At 40.3% G+C, this 13,858-nt stretch overlaps 1 protein-coding gene across 6 annotated transcripts in view; it reads right to left on the bottom strand.

The window, feature by feature from the left end:
• The window catches only part of gria3a (glutamate receptor, ionotropic, AMPA 3a), a 91,124-nt gene that overhangs the window by 47,356 nt on the left and 29,910 nt on the right, over positions 1–13,858 (bottom strand). For all 6 annotated transcript variants that reach the window (XR_007438612.1, XM_007235838.3, XM_007235839.3 and 3 more), the window contains exon 4: positions 5,228–5,415. Coding sequence is in view for 5 of the 6 variants with exons in the window: in XM_007235838.3 (XP_007235900.1) it covers positions 5,228–5,415 (188 nt within the window). In the remaining variant the exon portion in view is untranslated. The remainder of the gene's footprint in view (positions 1–5,227; positions 5,416–13,858) is intronic.

A 13,858-nucleotide genomic window follows, 5' to 3' on the forward strand; every position in this document is an offset into this window, starting at 1 on the left:
TGCCGGTAAACTTTCCTTTCCACCCGTTCTGGGGTAATAGCACAAACTGTTTCTTTTTAGCGCCCACTTCTAAGTAAAGTTAACCTCTTAACACGCGCTGGCCCACCGGCGGGCCAGAAATATTTAATATTTCATAACTGGCTGTGTTTCTGAATAGTTATGAACAGTTACAGGTTCAATATAGACATCCAATATACCATTTTAAAGCTTAGAATCTCTGCTTTTGAGCTATTTAGCCTATTTAGCGGAATATCCTTTCAGAAAATAAACATTTAGGGCGAAATATGCCTTGGTTATGATTTTAATAATTCATAACTCTCATATTTGCGTTTATCGTTCGTCCATATTTCATCGAATGCGGTCATGTCATACACCATTCGAACCGTCTGGCTCTCCGGATTCCAGAACTGTGCTTTTACTGTAGGATGTATGTTTCATGAATTAGAGCTGCGTCAGAGCGCATGTTTCCAGTAATAAAAGGCTCTCCTTTTGTCCTTTTGTAACCTCCGGTCACTGCCGCCACCCCCCGAACACACACCCGCGCTCAGCCACAGGTCCTACCTTCAAAACGCGTCCAGACTAAAGAGAATCCATCAATCCAGTCTCCTGTAATCCACAGTTATATCCAAACAGCGCTGGAAATCACTTCATCCAGAAATGAAACTTATCCAATCTTTATCTCTGTTTTAAAACCGTTTTATTCACCGAATTCGGCACAACACGCTATTATAGTCAGAAGCCTCGCGGAGTAATGCGGTACTTGCTGTGCTTCAACATAATATTATGGTCTGTCGGAGCGTTGCGGCTACCGTTGTCAGGAGCCTCGCGGAGTAATACGTACTTGCTGTGCTTCAACATAATATTATGGTCTGTCGGAGCGTTGCGGCTACCGTTGTCAGGAGCGTCGCGGAGTAATACGTACTTGCTGTGCTTCAACATAATATTATGGTCTGTCGGAGCGTTGCGGCTACCGTTGTCAGGAGCGTCGCGGAGTAATACGTACTTGCTGTGCTTCAACATAATATTATGGTCTGTCGGAGCGTTGCGGCTACCGTTGTCAGGAGCGCCGCGGAGTAATACGTACTTGCTGTGCTTGTTGATTTATTGCTCAGAGATGTTGTTATTTTTCACAGATATTGTGAAGGATTTATTGCTCAGAGTTATTGTTACTGATATAAATAAAGTTTCATTTAGTGCGCCTTATAATCCAGTGCGCCTTGTGTATGGACTAACACTAAAAATAGACCGTTCACTCATCGTGCGCCTTATAATACGGTGCGCCTTATAGTCCGAAAAATACGGTAAGCTAAAAAATGATAAACAAAATTGAAATTCATAAAAAAAAAAAAAAAATTAAAGTCACACAAGGACTGGATGTTAATCTACACAGATTTCTCTCCGAAATTCTGTTTATTTGGGTGAGTAAAGCATTTCCGTTTATTTACAGTAAGCTTAAATGTAAGTAAGCCAGGGTTATATTAGCTAGTGGTTCATCCCACATAGCTTGTTTTAACATGGTAAACACACAGACTACAGTCTGATATACTCACCTCTGAATGGCAAAAGAGCTAGCGCTTACCGCAGAAATGCTAATGCTAATCGATGCTGTGGCACGGTCTTAAACAGGCGGTTCATGCTGGAAAACCCTCCAAATGTGAACCAAAATTCCTCTACAGAGATGTGAAAGACTTGTTGCCAGTTATCTGTAATGCTTGATTGCTGCCAAAAGGGTGGCACAACCAAGTTATTAGGTTTAGGGGCAAATACTTTTTTCACACAGGGTTAAGTAGGTTTGGATATATATTTTTAACTTAATAAATAAATTATAATTTAAAACTGCTTTTTATATTTACTCAGGTTATCTCTGTCTGATATTAAAATGTGATTGTTAATCAGAAAACTGAGGAGTATGTAACAGTCTCTCATTAGAGTCACATGGGATCAAAGCTTGTCCAACCTCACAACAAAATTGCACATCAGTGGGCGGGGCCTGGGCCTGCTGGGGTTTTTGTGTGTCTGTGTCGTGCATGATGGACTCCACACAATACAGAAACTATTAGTTACACACAAGAAGAAACACTTTAATGGACCGGTGCCCTTAGGAATTAGCTGATATTCAAAGAGCATTTTATTCTAACACACACACACATTTCTTTGATCACGGTTTGGCCTACATACTCGTTTATTGTTCCTGTGCCTCACACAGGTAAACGGCACACACACACAAACCAAACCATCCATGTGATGAAAAAGAATACAGCACTCATCAGACTAGGCCACTGAGGAACACATGACCACTGTAGGTGCAGGTGGACAGGGGTCAGCAAGGGCACCCTGACTGGTCTGCAGCTATACATACACTGCACTGTATGTTGAGACATTCAGTCTCTTATGCCCGTGTCCTCTCTTACGTTACGTGTCCACTGGCACTTTTCTTCAACGCATGTCGCCATGTCGGATCTCTCGGCTCTCACGTCTGTGACTTTTTTTAATTGAAAGGAAGCAACAGATGAAATCAATTATAATTTAAGATTTTAAAACTTTAATCAATCTCACTGAAATCTAGAAGTCTATAAATCCATATTCCGCAATTGTCAGCTTCTCTTCTGTGGATCAAAGGCGGTTGTTAAGTGTGTGTATTTGTGTGTAAAGTCGCAGCCTGCTTTTCCCTTATTGGCTGGACGCAGCGCGGCGGCCGAATTCATTTGAATAAAGATGAGCTCTGCTAAACTTTTTCGCCGGAGGGCGGGGCATGCAGGGTCTTGTGTCACAGTAGCCTTTCTGTTGGTTCTCCCCTGAAAGGATACTCTTTGTAAACACTAGCACCTTAATACCACTGGAACCCAACAGCCTGGCAGGTTGTTTGTCCATCCTCAGACCACTGTGGACCATCTGGACCTCATCAAAATGGCTCAGGTCTTAACAATGGCCATTTCTCTCATATACAACACACTGACTATGAGAACTATGAGATGGTTCTATATAAAATTGCTGCATTTACTAATGTATCCCTAAAGATCCCTCTTTTTATAACTAAAGAGTGTACAAATCAGGACACAATGGAGAAGTGTGTGTGTGTGTTTAAGGCTAGAGTCTATTATCTTTGTGTAGTACCTATGTGACAGCTAGAAGAGAGATTACACACACACAGAGGGTAGAAGAAGGCCAGAAAAGACAGAGGTCAAGGTAGACAAAGAGAGTGTGAATTGTGTGTGTGCACGTGTGTATGTGTGTGTTTAACGCTAGTGTGTATTCTCCTTGTATAATAGCTTGTATAAGATGATTTTGTTGGGTAGAAAAGAGATCACACACACTCACAGAGGGAAGAAGAAGGCCAGAAAAGACACACAGAGGTCAAGGTAGACAGAGACAGTGTGTTAATGTGAATTGTGTGTGTGTTGCCGGCTCTGAGAGCTGTATTTTTGGAAGAGAAGGAGGAGGGAATGTATTTTTAGTTTTCTGACTGTTCCCTTGTTGCAGGACGCTATGCCCTACTTACACACACACACACACACACTGAAAAATGCTCTCTCAGTTTTTCACCAATACTTTAATTTTCTGAAAACACACACACACACACTCAGAGAGGCATGGCTTTACTTATCTCGCACGTTCCTAATAACACACTCAAGCACCAGCACCATTCAACACATGCAAGACAGGATAGATTCAATCCTTGCAACGTGATTGGCTGAGAGGTGTTCTATATATCTCCAATATCTCTTGAGACCAGTGCACCATGCACTTGAAAGCCAGCAAACCCCACTAGCCATTAGTAACAGCCGAAGTACATCCCCCAAGTAGGGCAGCCACCTAAGCTGTCATTCGTCAGCTCTCCTCGGCCTTAATGAGCCAAGCAGAATAACATCACGTTCGAACTGCGAGCACTGCAAGCAATAACCATAAAACCAAAGAGCGCTCATATTTATCAGCCAGGCTCTCCACACCAGAGCTGTTCAGCGTTTCTAGCCAGTGTCTCTTTTCTATTGGAGAGAAGGAGCTTCTGAACAACAAAGCTAAAGCTAAAGCAAATCCCCAAGCAGGGCTTAAACCTCTGATCTCAGAGCTGAAAGACCAGAGAACTTCCAGTGCACCACAAGGGGGCGTAAAAGAGACAGTTTAAGACAGGCTTTAGAAAACGGGGTTGATATAAATTTTAATATGAGATAAAAGAAACAAGATATCTACCAATGCACAATGCACAGGGATTCTACGGCACTTAAAACCCTTTTATTTTCCCAAAAATCATCAATGCACCTTTTAATCCAGTGTGCCTTATGTATAAATTTTACCAGTCAGGTTGCAAGGAGCAGTATTTACAGCGTTATACAGGAGTTTTAATTTAGTTCTCCAGCACCAGCTATTTCTCCGTTCAGAAGTGAGTATTATCGGCGTGTAGCCTGCTCCTAACCCCGACTAGCATTGCTGGAGCAGCATTAGCTTTACTCCCTTACCGTGCTAACACTTTCGCTGTTCAGAGGTGAGTATTATTGGCTTGTAGCCTGCTTCTAACCAGCTAGCATTGCTGGCTAATGCTAATGCTCCAGCCTTAGTGCTGGAGAAATTCGGGAATCTAAGCCTACTGTAAATAAACGGAAGCACTTAACTCACCCAAATTAACAGTTTTTAGAAGAGAAATCTGTGTAGACATGATGACATGTAAATGATAACATGGCCACAATAACATTGGATAATTGTGATATTGTCTATTGTGTTTGTATGTTTTTTTCACATATATTACAGATTAATTAAAATTGTGTTGTCTTTAAAAGGGTATTATTGCTTTGTTATGCTATTTCTGTTGTCATTATGTCAGTGGCTATTAATGGTCTTAAAATTTCAATAATATTGTTTATGGCAATGAACTGGGATGGTATATCAACCACATAAAATGATTATTGAGACAGCCCTACAGCTAAGGGTCACAAAGTGTGCCTTTGGAGCCGTTGGACTGGTTTAGCTGCAATTGCTAACACTTTTTGGCTATAAAGCCGATAAAGTGCCACTCCTGCTTGAAGAAGTCCTAAAATAAATCAGTCACTGAGATCTAAAAAAAAAACGAAAATAAATTAGTTGTTGTTCAGTATAAATTACCCAGCTTTTTCACTTATATGCTGAACCAACACAAAAAAATAAAAATTTTGCAAAATATTCAGCGGCGCAGACAAAGCCAACATACATCTTTAGCACTTTGTTAGGCCTCAAAATATCGATTCTTAACGCATACCTGTTCCATAATAGCGTTGATGCGCTCCACCTCACAGTCGATCAGAAATCGCTTCTCCTGCCGACGGTCCATCTCCTCTATGATCCTGCGGAACTCCAGAGGATCCACAATGTTTCCCACAGAGCGGGCCGTTACCTGCCAGTTGTTCGCCACTGCTGACTCCATTATAGCCTGCAGCATAGAGAAACCTGAGAGAGAGGAGGAGGTGGTAAATTAATACACATAATGTACAGCGTAAACAAACTAAAAAACAGCTTTCTTGCATAGTGATTCCAAGGAGGTAGGTAGGTGGTTGCTATGGAGCTGCTAGGTGGTTGGTGGGTGTTTTATAGGCATATAGCATTTATAGGTTGTTTCTTGGTGGCTGCTACTGTATCCCAAAAGATTTATATGGAGTTGACCGGCAGTTATTAGGTGTTTTGTTGCTATGTTGTTGCAAGTGGTTGCTATGCTGTTGCTTCGGTCTTCCAGGTAGCATGTTGCTGTTAATAGGGTTGACAGGGTTCCACTAAGAGATTACTTTTGAATATGCAGTACTAAAGGCCAATAAGGATTTTGTATTACCTACACCTGTAGCCTGGGTCAGGGCATGTTAATAGGTTAAAGTTGAAATAGTATTTCTCAGGGTTGTTGAGATATTGCCAACTGTTTGCTTTGGAATTCCAAAGTATGCTCTACTCCTTTTTACAAATTAAAACAAATTGTGTTTTAATCACACTGCTACATATAATTACACCAGTCCTGATAAGACTAACCATTTTAGAGTTGGAATATATTTCATTTCACAAAACACTCACATTTAAAAATACAGCGCATCCAACAAGAACCAAAGCCTTATCCATCTTTTATACAGATTTAAAAACATAGCAGTTCACGGAAATCTCTGGTTGATTGTAAAAGCTGACCTATTTTATTTTTTTCTAAACAAGTTATATTAGGGTTCTGTAGAAAAAGCAATGTTCTACACTCAAAAACAGGCTGATTTTTTCACACTAGAGAACCCACTCCACACTACAGGACACTGAGTCGTAAATATTGAGCGTGTTGCATATTTACGATTCCTGACTGAAGTGGCCCTGACCGCAGTGGGAGAAGATCAGAGGACTAAAGATTGGATTATGAACACCACACACTACAGGCTAATGAAGGAAGATCATTGTTTATGATCACCCTGGAATCGGGAGACTTCTTGCAATCGTCAGAAGGAGCAATTCAAGCTCAGGATCGACATGAATATACTTTCACATGGGCCAGGCACTAAACTGCATTACAGTAATCAATCTTGAGTGAGATGCTTGAGATAAAAACATGGATGAGTCTCTCTAGTGTCTTGTTGGGACACTTAGCCTTTGATTCGGGCTGTTTTTATGGTGATGAAAGGCTGTTTTTTTGTGACTGTTTTGATTATACTGGAGATGGTGAGATCAGAATCTATTCAAGTGCCAAGACAACAGGCTTTGTCTTGAACGTTGAGTGAGAGTCGAGTCGCCACATGTCTGGTTTCTTGTGCTTAATTCTTTAAATAGCCCTGAAACTGAAAATATATAGCCCTGTTTCTGTCCTGTAGTAACCTTATATGTGAAGCAATTGCTGAGCATTTCACTGCAGAGCTAGCTGGCCTTGTGTGCACAGAGTGAGAAAGAGAAAGAGAGAGAGAGAGAGACAGATTGATGTTGAATGGGCTGATGGTTGCAGGTGTAGTAAATATCGTTTTATGGCTTGGTAGTTAAAGTGTCTATTGTAATCAAAGACATCTATCCAGATTTTCTGTGATTTATGAAAATTAATGAAATGAATTAAACACTTTGTAAGAGAGAGAGCAATGGTGAAGCAGCTGACAGAATGAAGATGAAAAGAGAAAATGGAAGGGATGAGGTACAACATGATGGATGGAGGGACGTTGGATTTAATTACATCAGCTCTAATGTAATAGTAACACACATACACACACATATTAACCCCAACCAACCACAGACCCAGTCATCTCAAACTGTAGCGCACAACCAGCTAAGAAATGACACAGCATGTAGCGGGTTAACACCCTCCGTACCTCCGGCAGTTCACAATCCTGCGATTGCAAGAATTCACGCTGATCCTTGCAATTTTGTCCAACTGCTGTATTACTCTAGCAATAAACATGTAAATCTGTGAAGATCTTAAGCATCCAAAACCACACTCTGCTGAACTACACACACTAATGAATGTGCTGCTAATGGTGCTGCGCTAATTTAAACACTGTTTAGCACAGTAGTGTGTGGTTTGGGTCACAGCAGCAGCCAGAGGCTCCACCCACATTTAGACAGCACATCTCTTTGAGACTCCAAATCATCTTAACTAAATCTATAAAAAGAAATCTGATGCCAAACTTGTGGTCAGACTGGAGGGACTCTTGGTCTGACGTGGAGGATTTCTTGTCCAACAGGAATGGATGCCAAATCTGATGGAATCTTGGTCCGAGAGCAAGAAATCTAGATTCAGTTATGGATTTGGAGTTCTAATGGACGCCTGGTCAGACTGAAATGGCTCTTGATCCAACAGACATGGACTTATGGTCTGAGAGCATGGATTCTTGGTTCAATAAACAGATTTTTGGCCCAACAGCATGGATTCTTGATGTAACACACAGACTCGGTTCGACTGCATGGTTTTTTGGTCCTGCAGCATGGACTCTTGGAATTCTGTTCTGATGGCCTGGAAAAGCATGGAATCTTTGTCTGAGGGCATGAATTCTTTATTCACCATCAAGAATCCTTGGGCTGCCAGCATGGTCTGACAGATATGAACCCTTGGTTCGAGTGCATGGAATCTTTGTCCGATGGCATAGACTCTTGGGCAGGCAGTATGGCCTCTTGATACACTGGAATACACTGTATTCTTTATTTAATAAAATGGTTTATAGGTCAATTTTAGGGACTCTTGGTCTGACATCATCAACTCTTGGTGCAACAGACATGGTCTCTTGGTATGTTAAAATAGACAATTGGTTTGATAAAATTGATTTTTAGTTCCACAGCATGGATTCTTGGTCTGAAGGAATGGTATTTTGGTATGATGGAATAGACTATTGGTTTGATGGAATAGATTCTTGGTTCCACAGCATGGATTTTTGGTGTGCCCACTAGGTTTAATGGAGTTAATTATTAGTCCGACAGTATGAAGTCTTGGTCTGATGGAATGATATCTTGGTATAATGGAATAGACTATTGGTTCAATTCAATGGATGCTTGCTATGACAGTATGGATTTTTGGTTTGACAGCATGGATTCTTGATTCTTGAAACGTGGTTTGATGGAATGTATTCTTGGTTCAATGGAATGGATTCTTAGTCTGACAGTATGGATTCTTGGTCTGAAGGAATGGTCTTTTGGTTTGATGGAATAGACTCTGGGTTCAATGGAATGGATTCTTAGTCCGACAGTATGGATTCAGTGTTGTCTCTTGGTATGATAGAATAGACTGTTGGTTCATTGGAACTGATTCTTTGTCTGACAGCACAGCATCTTGGAGTGAACTCTTGGTGCGATAAAATGGATTCTTAGTCCGACAGCATGGATTCTTGGTTGGACAGTATGGATTCTTGGTTGGACAGTAAAGATTCTTGGTTGGATAGTATGGAATCTTGGTTTGATAGTATGAATTCTTGGTTTGACAGCATGGATCCTTGTTTTTGACAGCATGGAATCTTGGTTTGACAGTTAGATTCTTGGTCTCTTAACATGTTGGAACCGACTATTGGTAGGTCTCTTGGTTCCATAAAATGGACTCTTGGTTCGATAAAATCGATTCTTGGTTTGACAGCATGGATTCTTGGTTTGACAGCATGGATTCTTGGTTTAACAGCATGGATTCTTGGTTGGACAGTAAGGATTCTTGGTTTGACAGCATGTATTTTTGGTTGGACAGTGAAGATTCTTGGTTGGATAGTATGGATTCTTGGTTTGACAGCATGGATTCTTGGTTTGACAGCATGGAATCTTGGTTTGACAGTTAGATTCTTGGTCTCTTCACATGTTGTAACCGACTATTGGTTCAGTGACATGGATTCTTGGTTTGACAGCACAGATTTCTGGTTTGACAGCATGAATTCTTGACGCCTGACAGAATGGTCTCTTGGGAAGTTGGAATAGACTATTGGTTAGATTTAATGGATTCTTGGTCTGACAGCACAACAGGTTCTTGGTCTGATGGAATGGTCTCCTTTCCAATAGCATGGTCTCTTGGACATGGTCCAGTTGTATTGACTTCAGTACAGAGCTTGTATGTCTAAAGGTCCTGTGTATCAGTAACCTATTCTTGACATCAATGTCTTGGGTGACCTTGCAATGCACCGAAATAACAATACACACATAGACACACAAGCTCATCTGTTTAAAATGCAATGTTTTAGGACAATAGGGCCAGTGAGCAAAATGTGAATTAGTACAAATCACAGGTGTCTCTCTCTGTCTGTCCTGCCCTCTATTCATCCTGTTTTTGGAAGTATCAATTACAATTACCTCAGCACTGTTCTCTCTCTCTCTCTCTCTCTCTCTCTCTCACTCTCTCTTGCTCTCTTTCCCTCACACACAGAAGATTATACCAAAGCTGTCGGTACACTCCACATCAGAATTCAGTAAACATGTAGACACAAATAAACACAAAATAAACAAGCATAACCAGCATAATCTGCTGCCGAAGTGTGTGCGTTTGTGTCTGCCTGTGAGTTTGTGTGTGTGTGTGTGTGTGTGTGAGTTTGCTTTCATGTGTTTATTTTACTGACTCTATTTTTTGTCCTCTCTAAGGATGATGCCTCAAAACTGTTCTGAAATGCAATGACATCTGAAAGCGAAACAATTATACTCTCACAATGAACTTAATGTAGATTTCCATTATAACTTAAGAGCTTTTATCTGATGATCTTTGTAAAAAGAAAAAAGGATGCATCTGACCTGCAAAGTTTTAAAGTTAACATTTTAGTTATATATATGTCACCAGGGAAAGGACGCACACCAAATGACAAAACACTCTTTCGGGTATTATATTCCGATAGATCCCACCCCAGGGATTTTTATGAAATATTGAATATAAAATGTATATTAATTATAAAACAATAGGAAATAAACAAACAAAAATAAATCACTGGCTTCGTACAGATAATGAGCCTCAAATATAAAATAAAAGCAAAATAAAGACAATCAGCACTTGCTGAGCAGAAATATTAGTCTCAATGCACAACAACACTAAACCACCTATCTTTGACTTACTGCAACTGCAGTGTACAGATTTATAGACTTTTATCAGAGCTTGTACTCAATTGTACTCAAAATAACAAAAATAAAATGAATACACTGTAAAACCCTAGCTTAGAACACAGCACAGTATTTGGTAGTGGCACTAATTACAGAAAATAGATAAATAACATTAATACCACATTAATACCATTAACAGAGCTCTTTTAATATTTGTTTTTAAGCTCACCTCGATTTACTCAGCTTTACTCAACAAGATTTGAGCATTTCTTTAAGAGAACTTGGATAAACAGCTTCTGTAACCCAGAAAAATACAAGGCTTGAACACGAGGAGCACACTACCCCACTGAAACAATGCCATCTGCCCGCATATGGTTGTGATTCATCCAAAATACATGTTTAGAAAGGCAATATAGGCATCTACTACTGTTATAGGCCAACTAAACCTTATATTGTTCAGTATTTCCTGATTTTTACCTCTTATTTCATTAGGATGGCTCTGGATGGATCCTAAAATGAAGCACCACCATTCACTGCAGCTTGAGCCTCCTTCTCTACCATGCTCTTAGCTCCTCCCTTTCCTCTCTCAGGGTGACAACACTTCTGATTGTGTTTCTTAAAGTTACAGACACACATTTTAAAGGTGTATACTCAATTCACCACCTGGCTACATATATATATATATATATATATATATATATATATATATATATATATATATATATATATATATATATATATATATATATATATTTACTCATCCTCAAACCATAGTTGCACCCAAAAGGAAGTGTCAGATTGCAGATAAAGGTGACCAGAAAATTAAATTATTAAAATTCAGACTGATGTGGGCAATGTGTATTAAGTCTTCACCAAAGAGAGAGTGTACACCAAGACAATTTTGGTGGATTCGAACAACTATTTCATGTGTGAAGGCGCTATGGTCAGCCCCAAGATGAACAGTTAATTGTCAGACCTCACACATCTCTTTAGATGTAGGCCTGTTGTCATGGTGTTGGGTTCAATTGTGTACAATACAACAACACAGCACTTTGACATATATCAGATCCTGAAGAACCCAGAGGCCCTTCCTATGATGAACCTCTAGAACTTCATGTCAAGATATCTGGCATGTTGCATTACACACGCATTACCCATGAGTTACACAAAATTTCTGTATGTATAGTGCAATAAATATTGGCCATATCAACCTAAATAATAACAATTGATTGTTCTTGGTAACTTTATCTTCCTTTTAAGACCATTGTAATCTGACACTTCCTTCTGGGTGCATTTGTTTTTTTTTTTGTTTTTGTTTATTGTTTTTTATAATGATTGTCAGTTTACAGCACTTTAGCTCCACCTATTCAGCTTACAGTGGTTTATTTGCACCCATTCAGCCTACAGCAGTTTAGCTCCACCCATTCAGTCTACAGCAGTTTAGCCCCACCCATTCAGCCTACAGCATTTTAGCTCCACCCATCCAGCCTACAGCAGTTAAGCCCCCCACCCATGTATCCTATAGCAGTTTAGTTATACCTATTTATTCTATAACAGTTTAGTCCCACCCATCCACCCTACAGCAGTTTAGCTCCTCACATTCGGTCTACAGTGGTTTAGCTCCACCCACATTAGCTTAGTTCCACCTATTCAGCCTACAGCAGTTTAGCTCCATCCATTTATCCTATAGCAATTTAGCTCCACCTATTCAGCCTACACCAGTTTAGCTCCACCCATTTAGCCTACAACAGTTTAGCTCCACCCATTCAGCCTACAGCAGTTTAGCTCCACCCATTTAGTCTTCAGCAGTTAAGCTCCATCCCTTTATCCTACAGTAGTTTTGCTTAACCCATTCAGTAGGGGTGTCACGATCTCGATATTTTATCGAAATCGAATCGAAATGAGGTCATGGTCTCGAGTATCGAAGTCAAAAAGAGGATCGACGATCCCTCCCGCGCGCGCTACGCAAATAGCGCAGCGCGCTACGCAAATGGCGCGGCACCAACACAGCGCATCCTATTCATTTAAATAGAGAGCCGCTGCATGAGCGCAGCCCCGCCCTCAGTTCTGCTGTGTGAGAGACAGCTGCCTTTCAACCACGGAGGAGAAACTGAAAACGGATTTATAGAAATATAGACAGGGCTCTCAAGTTTTGAGTGTCGGCGGGAGTGTGATCACTGTTTTTTATCTGTCCAACGGGGGAGGGGGGGCGGGGGTTGGGCGCGCAGGTTTTGTATCTGTATCTGACGGAGGGGTGGGTGCGCGCAGGTGAGAGCGTGTGAACTCGCTGAAATGCGTGTGTCAGTGTGACTTGAGAACACTGACTATAGATCACAGTGAGGTGGATTAAAAATCTTAAACTTATAATTGACTACACCTGTTGCTTTCCATTGAATTAAAAAAACATCTTTCTCTCAGATAAAGTAAACACAAGCGTGTTTCTGACTAAAATAAAAGCTTTTCAGGAGAGATATAAGTTATGTGTAAATATTTATAAGACAATACCCACATCACTTATCTAACCAGCCTGTACTGATTTCTGCCCCCCAATAATGCTTTCAATAACCTCTAATAGCCTTTAATAGTCTTCAGTAGCCTTTAAAAGACTTACCTGGCGGCCGTGGTGTGTCCACTAAACTCCGTAACTTAGTTATAAACATCCTGAGGTTAGCAGCGCGCTAACTGACCTGTTTATAATGTAATCCCAGCAGTGACTCCGTGTCGGCTGTTCTAACCTGCTGCTGTTAGCTGTTTGGGCTGAAAGATGAACTGTAGTGAGCTGTATTATCCGGTTAGTGGGGTTAAAACCTTTATTTGTTTACAGAAACAGTAAAAACGGACTGGCTGAGCCCTGTAGCCCGTGGCTGGGCTGTACTGAAGTAGTGACTGAGTGAAGAGAGCGGGGCTTGTGCTGCTGCAGCTCCGACTAGTGGTTTGATGAAGAACTGCAGCTTCATGTAAGTGAGCAGTTTCACCAGCCATCCACACACAGCTCTGATAAACTGCTTGTTTTAATAGTGCACACTGTTGCTACCAAAAAAAGTCACTAGATGGCATTACCATATATATCTTAATAAATAATAATAATAATATTTATAATATTTATAATAATAATAATAAATATATTATTTAAATTTTATGAGGCATAAAATAATAACAAGAAAAAAAAACAAGAAAATCGAGAATCGAATCGAATCGTGACCCTCAAATCGAAAATGAAATCGAATCGAGGATTTAGAGAATCGTGACACCCCTACCATTCAGCCTACAGCAGTTTAACCACATCCATTAACCCACTAACAAGTTCTTTAAAGGTCCATGTACTGTTTAATTCAAGGGGATAACGTAAAATTATAAAAAAAACTCATTTAAGGCTGGTTTTGGCTAAAATGTTCAAGTGTGG

The sequence above is a fragment of the Astyanax mexicanus genome, chromosome 1, assembly GCF_023375975.1.
Source record: "Astyanax mexicanus isolate ESR-SI-001 chromosome 1, AstMex3_surface, whole genome shotgun sequence".
NCBI lineage: Eukaryota > Metazoa > Chordata > Actinopteri > Characiformes > Acestrorhamphidae > Astyanax > Astyanax mexicanus.